This window comes from Anomaloglossus baeobatrachus, chromosome 8, assembly GCF_048569485.1.
Source record: "Anomaloglossus baeobatrachus isolate aAnoBae1 chromosome 8, aAnoBae1.hap1, whole genome shotgun sequence".
Lineage (NCBI taxonomy): Eukaryota > Metazoa > Chordata > Amphibia > Anura > Aromobatidae > Anomaloglossus > Anomaloglossus baeobatrachus.
The window spans coordinates 259,357,057-259,379,738 of record NC_134360.1 but is presented as its reverse complement, the minus strand read 5'-3'; the positions used below and the strand labels follow the sequence as shown (position 1 = coordinate 259,379,738).

General features: G+C 44.1%; 1 protein-coding gene across 3 annotated transcripts in view; it reads left to right on the top strand.

The window, feature by feature from the left end:
- Positions 1 to 4,408: 4,408 nt before the first annotated feature.
- The window catches only part of RGS8 (regulator of G protein signaling 8), a 96,963-nt gene continuing 78,689 nt past the window's right edge, over positions 4,409 to 22,682 (top strand). The window contains exon 1 of one of the 3 annotated variants that reach the window (XM_075320603.1): positions 4,409 to 4,820. In XM_075320603.1, coding sequence (XP_075176718.1) covers positions 4,693 to 4,820 — 128 coding nt within the window. In that variant the 5' untranslated portion in view covers positions 4,409 to 4,692. The remainder of the gene's footprint in view (positions 4,821 to 22,682) is intronic. The other 2 variants (XM_075320602.1, XM_075320604.1) reach the window with 2 other exon arrangements.

The following is a 22,682-nucleotide window of genomic DNA, read 5'->3' as shown; positions in this document are numbered from 1 at the left end:
CAGTTATCTGTCCTGTCCTGTTTTATCTAGTAAGTTGTGCCTCGCCTTTGCTAATCTATATTTCCTAATCTATATTTCCTATCTGTGTATTGTGTTTTCTTAATCACTATTGGCTTTATATGTTGGGGGCTTGCAATTCCTTTGGGGAATACTCTCAGGCAAGATAGGTTTCCTCATTTCAATATGTGAGGAGGTGTAGTAATTTTCTCCGGCTGTGACGAGGCATCTTGGTGTGTTTAGGAACGCTCCACGGCTACTTCTAGTGTTGTCTGACAGATAGGGGATTGCAGTCAGCCCAGGTTCCAACTACTCTTGTGTTTCTCTGCTAGTGGGATTTTTGTGATTGTTCACGGTCACCAGATCATAACAGAGGAGAAGGAAGTAAAGGGGAGAAGGAAGTAAAGGGGGAGAAGAAAGTAAAGGGGGAGAAGAAAGAAAAGGAGGAGAAGAAAGAAAAGGAGGAGAAGGAAGCAAAGGAGGAGAAGGAAGCAAAGGAGGAGAAGGAAGCAAAGGAGGAGAAGGAAGCAAAGGAGGAGAAGGAAGCAAAGGAGGAGAAGGAAGCAAAGGAGGAGAAGGAAGCAAAGGAGGAGAAGGAAGCAAAGGAGGAGAAGGAAGCAAAGGAGGAGAAGGAAGCAAAGGGGCAGAAGGAAGCAAAGGGGCAGAAGGAAGCAAAGGGGCAGAAGGAAGCAAAGGGGCAGAAGGAAGCAAAGGGGCAGTGTTGTGCATGTCATCCGAGGGGGTGATGGTTTGGAGCTCCCTCTGGTGATCAGGACTGGGGATGAAGCTGACTGTGACTCAACAGGTGTGGGAGTTAATTGGGAGTTTGGGAAGCCCGATTGGAGATCAGCCTGGGCTATATAGCAGAGCTGTGTCTGCTGGCTGGGGCCGGTGATAGATGTTTATCCTCCGTCTCTGAATTGGCTTGGAGTTTGTCCTTCCATTTATCCTGTGCCTGTACCATTCAAGATAAGTTGCAAGTTCTTTGCTTTATTGCCTGATCCACACCTAAGGGTGGTTGTGTTTATTTTCATTTTGCTTAAAGTCTGTTTTTTTTGGAGGAGAGGAATTGTTGTTCTGTTTTGATGACCATGGGGGCCCCACTGCAAGAAAAGGGAGGTTATTTCTGTTCTATTTGATTATTTCCACTTTTGTATTTCTTGTGGGGTTTTTTGGTATCTTGTTTCTCCCATTATTTACAAGAGTACCTGATATAGTGGGGGAGAGTCCATGTGGTTCAGTATTTTTTATTATCAGGAGATTGCTATTCTTTGCAGGGTTTTTTGCTGGCCGCAATCAGTTATCTGTCCTGTCCTGTTTTATCTAGTAAGTTGTGCCTCGCCTTTGCTAATCTATATTTCCTAATCTATATTTCCTATCTGTGTATTGTGTTTTCTTAATCACTATTGGCTTTATATGTTGGGGGCTTGCAATTCCTTTGGGGAATACTCTCAGGCAAGATAGGTTTCCTCATTTCAATATGTGAGGAGGTGTAGTAATTTTCTCCAGCTGTGACGAGGCATCTTGGTGTGTTTAGGAACGCTCCACGGCTACTTCTAGTGTTGTCTGACAGATAGGGGATTGCAGTCAGCCCAGGTTCTAACTACTCTTGTGTTTCTCTGCTAGTGGGATTTTTGTGATTGTTCACGGTCACCAGATCATAACAGAGGAGAAAGAAGTAAAGGGGGATAAGAAAGTAAAGGGGGAGAAGAAAGTAAAGGGGGAGAAGGAAGCAAATATTCTCTGATAAGATATATTACAAAGTTGCTTATTTTCATGTGTACTATTGAGTTATAATTATGAAATCAATATGAAAATTATGTTTAACCTAAAGCATTTTTTTATTGTACTGCTGCAAAGGTGCTTTAAATCTATTTCCCCTGCTCCCTGTCTTATACTCATCTTCTATCGCCACCGTTGAATGTTGGTCTCAGGTGATTTGTAACTTGCCGGCAGCTCCAGTGTGTCATGGAGCATGCCAGAGAACAAAAATCAATACAAGTCTATGAGATCCTCGTTCTGGCTCTCATAGACTTGTATTGAAAACGTTTGACATATCTTCTGACTTTCAGCCAATCAGAAGTTGTTGCACAAGATAGCGCCCCAAACTGGAGCAGTGCCAAAAAAGATCAAAAAGGCGGAAGGTGAGTATAAGACCAGGGACAGGGACCTTAGATTTAAAGCACCACTCCAGCGCTAAAAAAACATCCTGGACTGGTCCTTTAAAGCAACATTTTTGGGCACCTAAGTTGTACGCTTTTTGCCTTTGTCCTGCTGGTACCTTTTTTACATCTTTTTCATACCCATAGTACTCGAGTGTATGAAGTAACTCGTCTTGTAGGATCCTCTCACATATCCCAGCATTGAGACCATCATCCATCCTGGTCAAATGTCCGACGCCTTTGGCTGTGAACCCCCCCCCCCCCCCCCCCGTATCATCCGGCTTCCTCCACTGAACTAGACAGTTCCTTCCATTTCTCGATCCATTAGCCTCTTTTACCCTTGTTTCTTCCAGACCCATCTGCACCGATCACAGCCGTCTATTGACTTTCATCTCATGGCTCCAGATCCTTTGAAGCTCCCCCACCTCCCCTAGGCGCTGCCTCTGCACCACACCCTACTTGTGGGATGAGTGAGATTCTCCTGTCACCAAAACTATTGCTATCACTATCCAAAAGGAAAAAAATCTATGGACCCCTCTTTTCCCAGCGTTATAACAGTTATGTATTAGTCTAAGTTATGACACAAATGACAAGGAGTGTGTGATGTGATGTTACCCAGGGTATAACGGGGGGGGGGGGGGGGGGTGTTACTCGCTTGCAGGTCTTCAAGGTAGCACCGGAACACAAGTCTTCTACAGGTCAGGGTCATACAATGCATCACACATGGAAGCCAGGCCGCCATCTCCAGAGAGGTCCCTCTGTCACCTCCGCAGACACCACACGTCAACCTCACACTGCCTCCATTTTACATGACATGTGACCTGTCAGCTCCGTGTCAAACGCACCCATGGGCTGGGTATGTAGGTGGCCAGAACCACCCATCTCTCCAGCCACCTGTGATCCTGACCCTGAGAACACTTTCCATGTGGCACTACAAGTGCCAGAACGAGCCTCCAGGTTCACACCACTTCATGGTACATATCCCCCATTAACAATGATGCCAGTCGCCATCTTACAGTTGTTTAAGATTATATTAAAATAAATTATCTGCAGGATATGGTATCGAGCACCACACCCTCCATTATGCAGCAGTGACACACCGGTCCATGGCCACACTCTGCTGTCATACATACATGTGCCCACTGCAGCTAATCCTTGGCCTCAGGGGCTATTGCGGTCATGTACCACAAGCGACTGCTGAGGCAGTGATGTAGGGCGGACAACATGTGCAACCTGTGCAGCCTCACAGGGGCCCAAGAGGTAAGGGGGGCCCCAACACCTCCAAAGCAGGTGGAATTGAACATTTTAACGAGTTATTGGACTGAAAAGGGCCATATACTGTTTTTGCACCGGGGCCCTTTTCTGTCCGTATATGTATAGCACATCGTCACTGCAGGTAAAAGTAACCCGGTGGGAACCATTGGATTATTAATCCAGAAATTTGTTATTTTATACCATTTTCTGCTGGTACTTTCATTTATTTTACCCTTCTTACATTTTTTATTTATTTTTTTTTTTACTTGCTTTTCCTTATTTTTTTAATATTTTAAATTTATTTTCCTTATTTTATTAGCTTCTCATTTCTTCTTATTATTTTTTTTCATTCGTTTTTCCTTTGTTTTATTTATTTAGTTTTTCATTTACTTTCCCTTATTTTTTCATTTTATTTTTTTTTTCATTTTTTTTCATTTGTTTTCCTTATTTTTCTTATTTTTTTCGTTTGCTTTTCCTTATTTTTTTTCATTTGCTTTTCCTTATTTTTTTTCATTTGCTTTTTCTTATTCTTTCTTATTTATTTTTATTTGCTTTTCCTTATTTTTTTATATTTCTTTTATTTCATTTGGTTTTTCTTATTTCCAGAATGACTATTTTTTTATTATATTTCTTTAAGATGATAAATCTATGTAAATGTATTATAATTATCATGCAGCATAACGGAGAACACAGTATGGCTGTGACTTTTTCTGAACACATGAAAGGTGCAGACTGCATTCTTGTGCCTCTGATGCGTTGCATGCAATCCCCAGGACGGGAGCTGTTTTCCTGCGTTTAATCCTTCCCGTCTTACTTTTTTCTGCGTTTGGACCCGCAGATGCGACATCCTATATATGTCTGCAATGATTAGCTGAAGCCACGCTCCTGCGGCTCGGCTGCCGTCTGCCTCAGCACACCCCTGAGATGGTTAATAATCCTTAGATCTCTTCCTGAGCTCCATCATTCACTGCAGAGGTTGGGACTGTTGGAGCATGGTTAATAGGGGTATGGGAGGGAGAGGTGATGCTAGAACAGACATCATGTGACTATTGGTGTTGTGGTACCCATGCAGGCAGAATAGTGCTCGGCATCAGTCAATACATGGGATGGCACAGGCTCGACGAGACCATCCAAGCAGCCATCAAACCATGTGTTGCATTGCCTGAACAGACGCCTTGGGTGGATTACCAGGGCTGGGATTGAGCCGTCACACAAACGAGGACAGGAGGCTTGGTGTAGGGGGATTATTTATCAGGTGGGGGTCTACACTCGCTGGATAATGCATCAAAGCACCAAGCTCCGGTCTCTCAGCCTGAGCTGTCCGGCACGTTCAACCGATGATATGGATTCTTCATTGGGGGGTCAAGAAACAGAAAAACTGCCAAGGCCATGTGGGTCTAATCTGGGGTAAGATCTCATCCTTATCAAGACAACCCAATCACGTTTCCCGTCATGTTTTGTGCCAACCCTCGCATTGTTGATGTTGTTCACGTTACATCTCCCCCGTCACCTCCTCCATAAACTCCGTAAACCCACAGTCTGCGAAATGAAGAATTCGCAATCAATGTAAATGATGGTGTGCGCTGCCAATGAAGCGAGCAGCGATGATACATCAGCGCTAGTGAATGTCGGGGGGGAGGGGGGTTACCGTCAGCTCCAATGTATTGTCATTTTCTGCACAGAAGGAATATTTTCTTTGATCTCCCGCTGTGCACATTATGCGGGTTAATATCCGTGGTGCACTATAGCACCGCCATCTGTACATGTGGTCATACATTGCTTTTAGGAGGATTGATGATGAATGTTCTTGGTAGATTATAGGATCCATAAGAGCGGACTCTCCACAGATAGCAGCAGGCTGGGAAATGAGGACCACGGCTAACAATGGGTTACATCAAAGGACGCTCTGCGGTATTCACTCCGCGACATGATCATATACTGCAGGGGGGACAGAAAAAAAAGTACACTGCGGAGGGAAAACAGCCATTTATAAGAGCGGGGAGTAGAATGGGATGCCACCGGAGCACAGCACTCGCCACCAAACTCATCAGCGCGATCTGTGATCCGACGCCAACATTGTGAAGACGTTGATTATGCAAAGTGGGAAATCGCAGTCTCTGGTGTGTGGTTACTGCAAAATCTGCGAAGCCGACGGGACCGGATTACGTGCAGAACATGTCGGCAAACCCATGTATTTTATGTTAATGATTCAATGGCAGCCCGCGGGAGATGCTACAACAAAACGGCAATCAGATCACAGAGCAACCGGATCACAGAGCAACCGAATCACAGAGCAACCGGATCACAGAGCAACCGGATCACAGAGCAACCGGATCACAGAGCAACCGGATCCCAGAGCAACCGGATCACAGGGCAACCGGATCACAGGGCAACCGGATCACAGGGCAACCAGATCACAGGGCAACCGGATCACAGGGCAACCGGATCACAGGGCAACCGGATCACAGGGCAACCGGATCACAGAGCAACCGGATCACAGGGCAACCGGATCACAGGGCAACCGGATCACAGGGCAACCGGATCACAGGGCAACCGGTTTTCTTTTTGCCCCCCCCCCTTAATTTTATCATTAGTGACCTGGCTATCTCACCAGGTAGAATTTCATACAGAACCCCCCCCACCACGTAATTATGTTTACTGTCTAGATATTGGTCAAACATCAAAACAATACTTTATTTAATTCACTAAAGTCAAAGTAAGAGACGATGGAATTCAATTGAGGGATCATTTTACAATATTTTTACAGTTTGTTTTCCGTACTCGAGGGACTAATCAGTGACCATCACTCATCCAAGGTTTAATAAAATTCTAATAATTGAAACGGTTAATAGAGATTATTAGATTTGAGGGCACAAGCTGTGAAATCCCAAATCTCCTTCTGCCGCCCGGACCCTTATCTATGGCCATCTGGGTTTGGGAGCAACAGAGGATACGAGGGAGATGGACGCGTGAGTCGGGACAGCGATCCTGATGAAGACCTCGCGGTCACGTTTCTGCATTAACACTTACGTCTAGGATATAATAGTCTGTATTATCCGCCCTGTTGCTGTGATATACTGTATATGAAGCTGTTCTGCTTTACTTGCATTGTCATTTTTACACTATTAAATTAATTTTAAGTCACGGTAAGAATTAGGCTGGGGTCACATATATCCACTGACGGACACAGGCAGGAGAATGCAAGAATAGTATATGGGCCAATAACTCAGAAAATGCACAATTCCACCTGCTGTGGAGGTAGAAAGGGCCCCCAGCCTCCTGGGCCCCTGCATATATCCATTTATAGCTATATATTTACCTATATATACAGATATATGTGAACAGACACCTATCAATCAATAGATTTCTATCATTGTGTATATATATATATATATATATATATATATATAATATATATATATATACACACACACACACGTATATATGTGGCTCTATATGTGTAGGTGCCATCTAAGAAAAAGCTGATGCACATCCTACCTTTCTAATGTGAACAGGTGCAAACTGAACATGAAACATAGTAACAAACTGATAGTTGCACTCTCTAGTGCTCAGATATGTGTAACAATGACTATGGGAATATAGACATGCATTACTGCTATGAAATACATGCAAAAATTGAGATACTTAGCACAGAAAAATGGCCAGATTTATGTGAGGTCAACAAAGAGGTCACCTTGCTGCTTGCTGTTGGGCTCACATAAAACTGGCCATTTTTGTGTGCTAAGTATTTCAACTTTTTCACGTTATTCATAGCAGTAAAGCATGTCTATATTCCCATATCTATTGATCCCCATATCTTAGCACTACAGAGTGGAACTGTCTCCTTTTTGTTACCATGTTTCATGTTCAGTTTGCCCCTGTTCACATTAGAAAGGTAGGCTGTGCCATCAGTCTATTTGTTAGATTACAGGGTCATGCCTTCTGATTGAGCTCCTGCTCCTCAGCCTCAGGTGATTTTAATTCTTCATTTGCAGGTTCCTGTCCGCCCATAGAGTGTAGGTTTTTTAACCCAAAGAGAGGAATTAGAGTAGGTAGGGACCCAACAAAAAAAAGGTTACCTTGCTGTTGGCTGTTGGTCTCACATAAATCTGGCCATTTTTGTGTGCTTAATATCTCAATTTTTCCATGTTTTTCATAGCAGTACTGCATGTCTATAGTCCCATATTCATTGTTACACATGTCTTAGCACTGGTGTGCAACTGTCTCCTTTTTCTTACTATGTGTAGGTGCATATATATTGTATTTATCACCATATATATAAATGTATCACTAGATATATACTAGGAGTTGACACATACAGAAGGCCAGAAACAATCGATATACGGGGCCTTTGCAGGGCAATAACTCATTATAACACACAATCCCACCCGCGTTGGAGCTGTAGTTGCCCCTCCTTACCGCTCTGGCCCCTGTGCGGTTGCACCAATAATACTGTATATCTGCCTATTGAGGTGGCGGTGCCCTTCTTAATCAGGTGGGTTCACACATCACTGATGAGCCATTTTTATTGTTCACATTGATTTAGGCTCCATTTTTGTATGTTTTCTTATATGTTTTTGGAGCAGTTTTGGCACAATTCTGCCTGCCTATCCTTATGCCAGCAAAGTCATTGAGATTTCTGAAGGGCTGTGCACACACTGCTTTTTTTTCCTTGCAGATTTGGTTGCAGAAAAAAATGCATGTGGATTCTTGGTGCGTTTTTGCCTGCATTTTTCAGCCCTTCCACCCATTGACTTCATTAAGAAAAATGCATGGCAAAAAACACCCCAAACCGTGCCAAAATTGTACCTCGTTTTCCAGTGCATTTTTCTGCCGAACGATGCAGATTTGGGTGCAGAAAATAAACCTCTAGTGCTACTAAAAGGGAGATAAAACAGCACTTTAAGATAATTTGAAAGGCCATAAAAGAGTAATGCTCAAATATTGTGCCCAACCCAGGGTTTGAAAAGGAAGAACCACATAAGGGAAACAAGCTAAAAATCGATGCATTTTGGGTACGACTTATTCATGATTTCTTTTATTTGATAAGATATATGCCCCGCCAAGGTCTCTATCATGCGAGTTGAGAGGACCAGGACATGTGAGGTGCACATGGGGAGCTGATATAAAAAAAATTGTTTCTTTTCTCAACTCAGGGTTTCGCCCTCACAGCTTTGTCAAGAGCTTGATAAGCCGGAAGTCTGAAACCCCTGATCAGACAAGACATATGAGACAACCTTTATTATGATGCTGTGTTTTGAGTAGTCCAACATATAATTTATTGTGACTTTTTTTTGACGGCCTGTTAAGGGTTTTCTGCCTTATTGTAGTGCACCTGCTCCATAAATGCCTGTATATTGGATTGAGTCATTTATCCTCTGTAAAGTTTGATTTTTTTTTCTGTTTGTACACGTGATATGACTACAACTATATAGATTTGGAGCTCAGCGTAGCGGTCTTGATAAAGGTCCATTTACACCAGACGATGCACAAAATTTAGCGATCAAAACAATGAACAAAAATAGGGCTTTGTGTGCCTAACCCAGACTGATGCATATTAAATCGGGTCCCACACATGTTTAATGCATATAAAATATTTATTATAGTGAAATTTCATAAATACAAAAAACATCAGGGACATCATAGCTAGTAAATAGAAAAAAGCTAAAGGACGGGATAAAAATGAGGACAAGGGAAGAATGGATATAATCACCCCTAGATGGTAAAAACGTATGAAGAGGCGGAACAAAAATCAATTTCATCCATGTATAAATACATAGAGACCCCACCATGCGATGTAAATAGTATATAGTTATATCAAAAAAGCCACCACAGATGGGTGAGTCCCAACAAAAGGGTCCCTATGGAAAGGCTAACCCAAAGGAGAACGGTATTGTGGACAGAACACTACAAAGGGGCTATCTAAACAATGTCCACAAGTTCATGTGCGCACAAATAGTCCCATAGAGGGACATAGAGACTCACCCATAGGAACGGTTATTGAACACGCCATGTCTGTGAGTGAGAAAACGCCCTAAGCGTCTCGCCTGAGCTTCATAAGAGGGACAAAAAGGTTACTCTACTTGTCCCCCTTATGAGGTTACTCTTCTTGTCCCCCTTATGAGGTTACTCTTCTTGTCCCCCTTATGAGGTTACTCTTCTTATCCTCCTTATGAGGTTACTCTTCTTCTCCCCCTTATGAGGTTACTCTTCTTGTCCCCCTTATGAGGTTACTCTTCTTGTCCCCCTTATGAGGTTACTCTTCTTGTCCTCCTTATGAGGTTACTCTTCTTGTCCTCCTTATGAGGTTACTCTTCTTGTCCTCCTTATGAGGTTACTCTTCTTGTCCCCCTTATGAGGTTACTCTTCTTGTCTACCTTATGAGGTTACTCTTCTTGTCCTCCTTATGAGGTTACTCTTCTTGTCCTCCTTATGAGGTTACTCTTCTTGTCCCCCTTATGAGGTTACTCTTCTTGTCTCCCTTATGAGGTTACTCTTCTTGTCCCCCTTATGAGGTTACTCTTCTTGTCCCCCTTATGAGGTTACTCTTCTTGTCCTCCTTATGAGGTTACTCTTCTTGTCCTCCTTATGAGGTTACTCTTCTTGTCCTCCTTATGAGGTTACTCTTCTTGTCCCCCTTATGAGGTTACTCTTCTTGTCTACCTTATGAGGTTACTCTTCTTGTCCTCCTTATGAGGTTACTCTTCTTGTCCCCCTTATGAGGTTACTCTTCTTGTCCCCCTTATGAGGTTACTCTTCTTGTCTCCCTTATGAGGTTACTCTTCTTGTCTACCTTATGAGGTTACTCTTCTTCTCCCCCTTATGAGGTTACTCTTCTTGTCCCCCTTATGAGGTTACTCTTCTTGTCCCCCTTATGAGGTTACTCTTCTTGTCCCCCTTATGAGGTTACTCTTCTTGTCTCCCTTATGAGGTTACTCTTCTTGTCTCCCTTATGAGGTTACTCTTCTTGTCCCCCTTATGAGGTTACTCTTCTTGTCCCCCTTATGAGGTTACTCTTCTTGTCCCCCTTATGAGGTTTCTCTTCTTGTCTCCCTTATGAGGTTACTCTTCTTGTCCCCCTTATGAGGTTACTCTTCTTGTCCCCCTTATGAGGTTACTCTTCTTGTCCCTCTTATGAGGTTATTCTTCTTGTCCTCCTTATGAGGTTACTCTTCTTGTCCCCCTTATGAGGTTACTCTTCTTGTCCCCCTTATGAGGTTACTCTTCTTATCCTCCTTATGAGGTTACTCTTCTTCTCCCCCTTATGAGGTTACTCTTCTTGTCCCCCTTATGAGGTTACTCTTCTTGTCCCCCTTATGAGGTTACTCTTCTTGTCCTCCTTATGAGGTTACTCTTCTTGTCCTCCTTATGAGGTTACTCTTCTTGTCCTCCTTATGAGGTTACTCTTCTTGTCCCCCTTATGAGGTTACTCTTCTTGTCTACCTTATGAGGTTACTCTTCTTGTCCTCCTTATGAGGTTACTCTTCTTGTCCTCCTTATGAGGTTACTCTTCTTGTCCCCCTTATGAGGTTACTCTTCTTGTCCTCCTTATGAGGTTACTCTTCTTGTCCCCCTTATGAGGTTACTCTTCTTGTCTCCCTTATGAGGTTACTCTTCTTGTCTACCTTATGAGGTTACTCTTCTTCTCCCCCTTATGAGGTTACTCTTCTTGTCCCCCTTATGAGGTTACTCTTCTTGTCCCCCTTATGAGGTTACTCTTCTTGTCTCCCTTATGAGGTTACTCTTCTTGTCTCCCTTATGAGGTTACTCTTCTTGTCCCCCTTATGAGGTTACTCTTCTTGTCCCCCTTATGAGGTTTCTCTTCTTGTCTCCCTTATGAGGTTACTCTTCTTGTCCCCCTTATGAGGTTACTCTTCTTGTCCCCCTTATGAGGTTACTCTTCTTGTCCCTCTTATGAGGTTATTCTTCTTGTCCTCCTTATGAGGTTACTCTTCTTGTCCCCCTTATGAGGTTACTCTTCTTGTCCCCCTTATGAGGTTACTCTTCTTGTCCCTCTTATGAGGTTACTCTTCTTGTCCCCCTTATGAGGTTACTCTTCTTGTCCCCCTTATGAGGTTACTCTTCTTGTCCCTCTTATGAGGTTATTCTTCTTGTCCTCCTTATGAGGTTACTCTTCTTGTCCCCCTTATGAGGTTACTCTTCTTGTCCCTCTTATGAGGTTACTCTTCTTGTCCCCCTTATGAGGTTACTCTTCTTGTCCCCCTTATGAGGTTACTCTTCTTGTCCTCCTTATGAGGTTACTCTTCTTGTCCTCCTTATGAGGTTACTCTTCTTGTCCCTCTTATGAGGTTACTCTTCTTGTCCCCCTTATGAGGTTTCTCTTCTTGTCTCCCTTATGAGGTTACTCTTCTTGTCCCCCTTATGAGGTTACTCTTCTTGTCCCCCTTATGAGGTTACTCTTCTTGTCCCTCTTATGAGGTTATTCTTCTTGTCCTCCTTATGAGGTTACTCTTCTTGTCCCTCTTATGAGGTTACTCTTCTTGTCCCTCTTATGAGGTTATTCTTCTTGTCCCCCTTATGAGGTTACTCTTCTTGTCCTCCTTATGAGGTTACTCTTCTTGTCCTCCTTATGAGGTTACTCTTCTTGTCCCTCTTATGAGGTTACTCTTCTTGTCCCCCTTATGAGGTTTCTCTTCTTGTCTCCCTTATGAGGTTACTCTTCTTGTCCCCCTTATGAGGTTACTCTTCTTGTCCCCCTTATGAGGTTACTCTTCTTGTCCCTCTTATGAGGTTACTCTTCTTGTCCTCCTTATGAGGTTACTCTTCTTGTCCCTCTTATGAGGTTACTCTTCTTGTCCCCCTTATGAGGTTTCTCTTCTTGTCTCCCTTATGAGGTTACTCTTCTTGTCCCCCTTATGAGGTTACTCTTCTTGTCCCCCTTATGAGGTTACTCTTCTTGTCCCTCTTATGAGGTTATTCTTCTTGTCCTCCTTATGAGGTTACTCTTCTTGTCCCCCTTATGAGGTTACTCTTCTTGTCCCCCTTATGAGGTTACTCTTCTTGTCCCCCTTATGAGGTTACTCTTCTTGTCCCCCTTATGAGGTTACTCTTCTTGTCCCCCTTATGAGGTTACTCTTCTTGTCCCCCTTATGAGGTTACTCTTCTTGTCCCTCTTATGAGGTTACTCTTCTTATCTCCCTAATGAGGTTACTCTTCTTGTCTCCCTTATGAGGTTACTCTTCTTCTCCCCCTTATGAGGTTATTCTTCTTGTCCCCCTTATGAGGTTACTCTTCTTGTCCTCCTTATGAGGTTACTCTTCTTGTCCCCCTTATGAGGTTACTCTTCTTCTCCCCCTTATGAGGTTACTCTTCTTATCCTCCTTATGAGGTTACTCTTCTTATCCTCCTTATGAGGTTACTCTTCTTGTCCCCCTTATGAGGTTACTCTTCTTGTCCCTCTTATGAGGTTACTCTTCTTCTCCCCCTTATGAGGTTACTCTTCTTGTCCTCCTTATGAGGTTACTCTTCTTGTCCCCCTTATGAGGTTACTCTTCTTCTCCCCCTTATGAGGTTACTCTTCTTATCCTCCTTATGAGGTTACTCTTCTTATCCTCCTTATGAGGTTACTCTTCTTGTCCCCCTTATGAGGTTACTCTTCTTGTCCCTCTTATGAGGTTACTCTTCTTCTCCCCCTTATGAGGTTACTCTTCTTGTCCCCCTTATGAGGTTACTCTTCTTGTCCCCCTTATGAGGTTACTCTTCTTCTCCCCCTTATGAGGTTACTCTTCTTGTCCCCCTTATGAGGTTACTCTTCTTGTCCCTCTTATGAGGTTACTCTTCTTCTCCCCCTTATGAGGTTACTCTTCTTGTCCCTCTTATGAGGTTACTCTTCTTGTCCCCCTTATGAGGTTACTCTTCTTCTCCCCCTTATGAGGTTACTCTTCTTGTCCCCCTTATGAGGTTACTCTTCTTGTCCCCCTTATGAGGTTACTCTTCTTCTCCCCCTTATGAGGTTACTCTTCTTATCCTCCTTATGAGGTTACTCTTCTTATCCTCCTTATGAGGTTACTCTTCTTGTCCCCCTTATGAGGTTACTCTTCTTGTCCCTCTTATGAGGTTACTCTTCTTCTCCCCCTTATGAGGTTACTCTTCTTGTCCTCCTTATGAGGTTATTCTTCTTGTCCCCCTTATGAGGTTATTCTTCTTGTCCCCCTTATGAGGTTATTCTTCTTGTCCCCCTTATGAGGTTACTCTTCTTGTCTCCCTTATGAGGTTACTCTTCTTGTCCTCCTTATGAGGTTATTCTTCTTGTCCCCCTTATGAGGTTACTCTTCTTGTCCCCCTTATGAGGTTACTCTTCTTGTCCCCCTTATGAGGTTACTCTTCTTGTCTCCCTTATGAGGTTACTCTTCTTGTCCTCCTTATGAGGTTATTCTTCTTCTCCCCCTTATGAGGTTACTCTTCTTATCCTCCTTATGAGATTACTCTTCTTCTCCCCCTTATGAGGTTATTCTTCTTCTCCCCCTTATGAGGTTACTCTTCTTGTCCCCTTTATGAAGCTTTTTAGGACGTGCCACTACGGCCCACAGAGTCGTGTCATTGCTATCCTATTTACGGTATTTTTTGTTAAAGTTTAGCGACCACCAACTGACAAAATGTTTGTAATTTAATAGCCTGGTCCAATGCTTCACCATCAGCAGCCATTGTGATAGAGGAGACGTGTGCAGAATATCCGGAAGGAAGAGAATTTATAACCTTAAATATTAGTTACACAAAATCATTCCGCCAATCTGATATATAAAGCTGAGTGTATGTATGTATATGTATGTATGTATGTATGTATATGTATGTATGTATATGTATGTATGTATGTATGTGTGTGTATGTATGTGTGTGTATGTATGTATATGTATGTATGTATGTATATGTATGTATGTATGTATATGTATGTATGTATATGTATGTATGTCCGCTAAAGGAATCCGGACCGTCGCATTTACAATCACAACATTTTGTACAGACGCCTCATGTTACTCAGGGAATGTCATAGACTATGTTTTGAGGGGACAATTTAACCCCGTGCTTTACAGTTATTTGCCAAAAAAACTGCCTCCATTGAAGTCATTAATAGGAGCTGTGATTGGTTGCTATAGGCAAAGGAGGACATTATTAGTGTAAGAAGCTTGTGTGTGAGGTGATATGATATCGGTGGTGAGACATAGAGACACAGACAGAGACAGACAGAGACACAGAAAGAGACAGACAGACGGATAGAGAGGGAGACTGAGAGAAAAAGAGACAAGCAGAGACAGACAGACCGAGAGAGACAGACAGAGACAAGCAGAGACAGAGAGAAATAGAGACATATAGAGAAAGACAGAGAGAGACAAACAGAGAGAGACAGGGAAACATTGGGAGACAGGGAGAGAGAGACAGAGAACGGTGGATAGAGAGAGGGAATGGAAGAGACAGACCCTTAGTTACTATCCCGGACTCTACAGATAGTTTATAATAATGATAAAAAAGACAAACCCTTTAATATCAACCAATTTACAATACTCTGCTCTCAGGAAAGAATCCTTATCCTCTGTATAATGTAAAAGACATATTCTATTTCTTCTTTCTCCATCATTTCTTCATGGTTTTCAGGATCTCTGCTTGCTGTCATTTAATTGAATTTTTTTAATCATTTTCCCGATAAAAATCCGTCTTAGTGATGTGATGATCACACTGGTTTTTGGCTTGTGCGGTTATGAGTGTTGTCATGAGACGACCTGTGAAACTATTTGTTGTCACCGCTTTGTCACACTTAGGCTATGTGCGCACGTTGCGTCGGAGTACCTGCAGTTTATTCTGCACGTTTTCCTTCCCTTGGTTTTTGACCAAATGGCTTTTGGCCATTTTTTAGCGCTAAAAACGCATGCGTATTTACCGCGTTTTAAGTGCGTTTTCAGCGCTTTTTACCTGCGTTTTCACCTGCGTTTCTGCAGATGCGTTTTGTAGATCAAGACATTGAGAAATAAAGTTGGAATAGTCAAAAATAATGAAAAAAAAGGATAAAATTAACTTTTAATAAAAATATATGGAACATTATCAATTTTAATGAAATAATAGCGGTTATGCATATTTTAACAGAAAAATAGGTAAAGTTTAATATTTTTTATCATTTAAATTTTCGGTTTTTGTGTGTGTGTAAAGGAACATTATAACCCTTTAAATTTATGCCAGAAAAGCATGCGTTTTTGAAGCCAAAAACGCAGTGGAAAAGCAGGTAAAAAGCAGGAAAAACGCAGGAATGTTGATTTTGGTTGCGTTTTGCCATTTCTCATTGACTCCAATGTTAAGGAAACGCTGCAGAAATGGCAGAAACAACTGACATGCTTCTTTTTCAGCATGGTTTTTGACCACAAATATGCAAATTAAACGCTGCAGAAAAAAAAGCAAAGTGCAGACAGGATTTCATCTTTTCCCATAGACTTTGCTGGAAAACAAAAACGCATGCGTTTTAGCGCAAAAACGCTGCCACTAAAAACGCTGCAGAAACGCGGGTAAAAACGCAACGTGCACACATAGCCTAATATCCAACAGGAACAATACAATGGAGGTTTCTATTGAATGACAACAAGCAGAGATCTTGTGCACTATGCACTTATATCTGAAGGTATAATAGACTTTGTAGACTTTTTAATTATGCAAAAAAAATTACCCTTTATTTAAAATGTTTTTTTACTTTAAGAAATGTTGTCCCCATACACTTTAATACTTGTAAAATAACAAAAGCGCAACCTTCCCCGGTCCAGCGCTGGCTCCCTGATGATGCTCCATGTCTGCATTTTGGCTACAGAGGTGACATCATGTCAATAGTGATTTAAGGGATTGGGTGCACAGCGAGGTTATATATATACTGTATGGATTGGGTGCACAGCGAGGTTATATATATACTGTATGGATTGGGTGCACAGCGAGGTTATATATATACTGTATGGATTGGGTGCACAGCGAGGTTATATATATACTGTATGGATTGGGTGCACAGCGAGGTTATATATATATACTGTATGGATTGGGTGCACAGCGAGGTTATATATATACTGTATGGATTGGGTGCACAGCGAGGTTATATATATACTGTATGGATTGGGTGCACAGCGAGGTTATATATATACTGTATGGATTGGGTGCACAGCGAGGTTATATATATACTGTATGGATTGGGTGCACAGCGAGGTTATATATATACTGTATGGATTGGGTGCACAGCGAGGTTATATATATACTGTATGGATTGGGTGCACAGCGAGGTTATATATATACTGTATGGATTGGGTGCACAGCGAGGTTATATATATACTGTATGGATTGGGTGCACAGCGAGGTTATATATATACTGTATGGATTGGGTGCACAGCGAGGTTATATATATACTGTATGGATTGGGTGCACAGCGAGGTTATATATATACTGTATGGATTGGGTGCACAGCGAGGTTATATATATACTGTATGGATTGGGTGCACAGCGAGGTTATATATATACTGTATGGATTGGGTGCACAGCGAGGTTATATATATACTGTATGGATTGGGTGCACAGCAAGCTTATATATATACTGTATGGATTGGGTGCACAGCGAGGTTATATATATACTGTATGGATTGGGTGCACAGCAAGCTTATATATATACTGTATGGATTGGGTGCACAGCGAGGTTATATATATATATATATACTGTATATATAAATACTAGGTGCTGCCACATGCAGTAAAAGACAGTAATTATTCAAAAGAAAAGCACAACTGCATTATTGTATTGTGAATATTGCACAATTGATGTGGGATTGGAGATACCCCGGTGTGGGCTTTATGTTTTTAATGTGTTTTTAAATTTTTTTTGAAATCCAATAAAATCCTTTTTCATTAACCTACATGTCAGCTGTGCTGCCCCCTGTATGCAGTGTCTTTTTCTTTTGAATAAATCATGTCAATAGTGTACATGACCGCTGCAGGCAATCACTGAGCTCAGCAGCTCATGCCATCACTATATTGCCGAATACCTGTTTTGTTAATTGGACAACTATAAAATCATTTTTGTAAAACAGATAACCCATGTAAAGAGAATATGTCACCAGTATGATGTAGAGACAGAGATCCTGATTCCAGTGATGTGTCACTTACTGACCTGCTTATTTGATAAAATCAATGTTTAATTAGCAGCAGATTATCATTACAGGACTACTTGGTAGTCCAGCATATTCATGAGTGCTGTATAACTGCTAGATCTGCAGCAGAGAAAACATTGATTTTATCAAATTGACAGTAAACAGCTCAGTAAGTGACACATCGTTGGAATCAGGGTCTCTGCCTCTACATTATGCTGCTCTCAGCTGAGGGAGCAAAAACCTGGTGACTGATTCCCTTTAATACTCTTTAATGTACCACGTCACATGTAATGTTTTACTTCTATAAGTGAATGAATTCATAGAAAAAGAATACTTTCATACAGAAATATTGTATAAACGCTATAAAAAGTGATTATTTATAAATGTTGTCTTTTTTATTTACAAACATAAGCATAAGAGATGTAATGTAACATTAATAACAGTCCATCTATTAGTGGACATCGGTCGTGGCCCCGTGGCCTGAAATACCCCGGTAATCCCGCGTGCAGCCGATATTGGGCAGATTATTGGCTTAAACAATCGCTTTTTGGTTTAACTCATAAATAGCTTATTATCTTTATTGACGATATGATCAGATCTGCAGAATAACACAGGCATAGGCTGTAATGTACATGTTCTGTGCACCCCAAAACCATTAATATGGGGAGGGGGGCAAAAAGTACCCGAGTCCCGTATTGTGTGGACAGATAAGTAAAGATGCATCTAATCAGAAACCCTGAGAGAATCCGCAGACGCCTATGTACAATCAGCAGCGACACTAACGTTAGGGGCTGGTTCACACCAAGCATTTCCGCTCCAGATAAAAACGCAGCGTTTTACAGCAGCAGCAAAGTGATTCCTGACATCTCATGCACATGAAACGCTGATTATGTTTTCTGAGCAGGTTTGAACCTTCAGAGCTGGTTTTCGTATCTGAATTTCCTCAATTCCTGCAACTTTTTTCACCAAATAAAATGAATTGCAAAAAATGCATAAAAAACAAACGCAAAAACACCACAAAAATGTACATATTTTATGCAGCGTTTTTCCTGCCAGAGAAAAATCTGCTGCAAACACTAAACGTCTTCACATACCCTAAAGGGAATCTGGCATCAGGTTTTTGCCTCCCATGATGTAGGATCTGAGAGCCTCATTCCAACAATGTTGTGTCACTTACTGGGCTGCTTGGGGTAGTTGTGTTCAAATCAGTGTTTTATCAACAGGAGATTATCACTTGAGAACTAGTTGACTTTTGCCATGTTGCCCTCCTGCTCTGTGTAACTCCCATCCCCACCACTGATTGTCAGCTTTCGGCCTATGCACAGTGTACACAGAACAGTGGAGTGGGCAGGGTTATATAGAGCTCAGCATTCATAGAACTGGTGGATCTTCAGCATAAAAAAACAGGGATGATTTTATCTAAACTACAGCAGTAGGGGGCAGAGATCCGGATTCCAGCGATGTGTCACTTACTGGGCTGCTTAGAGTAGTTTTGATATCAGTTTAATCAGCAGGAGATTATCATTACAGGACTACTTGGCGTGCTGCAGGTAGTCCAGCATATTCATGAGCTCTATATAACTGCTAGATCTGCAGCAGAGAAAAGAATGGTTTTATCAAAATGACATTAAACAGCTCAGTAAGTGACACATCGCTGGAATCAGGGTCTCTGTCTCTACATTATGCTGCTCTCAGATGGGGAGAAAAAACCTGGAGACAGATTCCTTTTAACGATGAAGGGTGTACATATTATGTGTATCTGCAGATTAACCTGCAAATATAACAAGGCCCTGAAAATACAGTTTAATAGTCTTAAAGCCGCACACCCACTATTTTACAGCGCTGGAGCGCCCACGTCTCCAGGAATTAACTCTGCCACTGCTGGTACAGAGCCGGGCGCTGTATTCATCAGTCCCACAGATAAAGCTCCACTCCAGTGGATTTGTTCAGGGCTGCAGTGGCGCTTTAAATCTAAGGACCATTTACACGCTGTGACATCGCTACCGATATATCGTCGGGGTCACGTCGTTAGTGGCGCACACCCGGCGCCGGTAGCGGCATCGCAGCGTGTGACACCAAGGAGCGACGATCAACGGTCGCAAAATCGTTCCAAAAAGGTGATTGTTCGCCACGTCGCTCCTTTTCATAATATCGGTGGTGGTACATGCCGCTGGTTGTTCCTCGCTCCTGCGGCAGCGCACATCGCTGTGTATGACACCGCCGGAACGAGGAACCTCTCCTTACCTGCCTCCACCGGCAATGCGGAAGGAAGGAGGTGGGCGGGATGTTCCGGCCGCTCATCTCCGCCCCTCCGCTTCTATTGGACGGCTGCCGTGTGACGTCGCTGTGACGCCGAATGCACCTCCCCCTTGAGGGAGGGATTGTTCAGCGGTCACAGCGACGTCACTGACCAGGTATGTGCGTGTGACGCTGCCATAGCGATAATGTTCTCTACGGCAGCGATCACCAAATGTCGCACGAGCGACGGGGGGCGGGAGCTATTGCTAGCGATGTCGCAGCGTGTAAAGCCCCCTTTAGTCTCCTGACCCTTGTCTTATTCTCGCTTTCCTGCATCTTTATCTTTTTTCAGCGCTGTTCAGATCCCCTCATCTCCATCTTGTGACTGTAACGTCTGACCGGCTGGAAGTCATAAGTTATGTCACAAGTGTCAATACAAGTCTATGAGAGTCAGTAAGAGGCCAGAACGAGGCTCTCATAGACTTGTATTGAAGAGTGATCTGCAGTAAACACTGCGGCTGGTCGGCAGCTCCTGGCAGTGACCTCAGAGGCTCGAAATAAGTCATTGGCATTAGAGCCACTGAACCGCTGGGGACAAAAACAAAAAATGAGCTGGTGAATAATAAATATTACAGTCACATTTTGTTTAATCTTTTAAAGACATTCTGAATATACAGTGGACACAGAAAGTATTCACACCCTTTACATTTTCCCTCTTTGTTTTATTGCAGCCATTTGCTACATTTTTTTTTTCCTTATTAATGTGCACTCTGCCCCCATCCCCCATCTTCCCATCCCCCATCTTCCCATCCCCCATCTTCCCATCCCTCATCTTCCCATCCCCCCATCTTCCCATCCCCCATCTTCCCATCCCCCATCTTCCCATCCCCCATCTTCCCATCCCCCATCTTCCATCCCCCATCTTCCCATCCCCCATCTTCCCATCCCCCATCTTCCCATCCCTCATCTTCCCATCCCCCATCTTCCCATCCCTCATCTTCCCATCCCCCATCTTCCCAATCCCCCATCTTCCCATCCCTCATCTTCCCATCCCTCATCTTCCCATCCCCCATCTTCCCATGCCCCATCTTCCCATCCCTCATCTTCCCATCCCCCATCTTCCATGCCCCATCTTCCCATGCCCCATCTTCCCGTCCCCCATCTTCCCGTCCCCCATCTTCCCGTCCCCCATCTTCCCATCCCCCATCTTCCCATCCCCCATCTTCCCATCCCCCATCTTCCCATCCCCCATCTTCCCATCCCCCATCTTCCCATCCCTCATCTTCCCATCCCTCATCTTCCCATCCCCCATCTTCCCATCCCCCATCTTCCCATCCCCCATCTTCCCATGCCCCATCTTCCCATCCCCCATCTTCCCATGCCCCATCTTCCCATGCCCCATCTTCCCATCCCCCATCTTCCCATCCCCCATCTTCCCATCCCCCATCTTCCCATCCCCCATCTTCCCATCCCCCATCTTCCCATCCCCCATCTTCCCATCCCTCATCTTCCCATCCCTCATCTTCCCATCCCCCATCTTCCCATCCCCCATCTTCCCATGCCCCATCTTCCCATGCCCCATCTTCCCATGCCCCCATCTTCCCATGCCCCATCTTCCCATGCCCCATCTTCCCATGCCCCATCTTCCCATCCCCCATCTTCCCATCCCCCATCTTCCCATCCCTCATCTTCCCATCCCTCATCTTCCCATCCCCCATCTTCCCATGCCCCATCTTCCCATGCCCCATCTTCCCATGCCCCATCTTCCCATCCCCCATCTTCCCATCCCCCATCTTCCCATCCCCCATCTTCCCATGCCCCATCTTCCCATGCCCCATCTTCCCATGCCCCATCTTCCCATGCCCCATCTTCCCATGCCCCATCTTCCCATGCCCCATCTTCCCATGCCCCATCTTCCCATGCCCCATCTTCCCATCCCCCATCTTCCATCCCCCATCTTCCCATCCCTCATCTTCCCATCCCCCATCTTCCCATGCCCCATCTTCCCATCCCCCATCTTCCCATCCCCCATCTTCCCATCCCCCCATCTTCCCATCCCCCATCTTCCCATCCCCCATCTTCCCCCCCATCTTCCCATCCCCCATCTTCCCATCCCCCATCTTCCCATCCCCCATCTTCCCATGCCCCATCTTCCCATGCCCCATCTTCCCATGCCCCATCTTCCCATGCCCCATCTTCCCATGCCCCATCTTCCCATGCCCCATCTTCCCATGCCCCATCTTCCCATGCCCCATCTTCCCATGCCCCATCTTCCCATCCCCCCATCTTCCCATCCCCCATCTTCCCATCCCCTCATCTTCCCATCCCCCATCTTCCCATCCCCCATCTTCCCATCCCCCATCTTCCCATCCCCCATCTTCCCATCCCCCATCTTCCCATCCCCCATCTTCCCATCCCCCATCTTCCCATCCCCCATCTTCCCATCCCCCATCTTCCCATCCCCCATCTTCCCATCCCCCATCTTCCCATCCCCCATCTTCCCATCCCCCATCTTCCCATCCCCATCTTCCCATGCCCCATCTTCCCATGCCCCATCTTCCCATGCCCCATCTTCCCATGCCCCATCTTCCCATGCCCCATCTTCCCATGCCCCATCTTCCCATGCCCCATCTTCCCATGCCCCATCTTCCCATGCCCCATCTTCCCATGCCCCATCTTCCCATGCCCCATCTTCCCATGCCCCATCTTCCCATGCCCCATCTTCCCATGCCCCATCTTCCCATCCCCCATCTTCCCATCCCCCATCTTCCCATCCCCCATCTTCCCATCCCCCATCTTCCCATCCCCCATCTTCCCATGCCCCATCTTCCCATCCCTCATTTTCCCATCCCTCATCTTCCCATCCCCCATCTTCCCATCCCCCATCTTCCCATCCCCCATCTTCCCATCC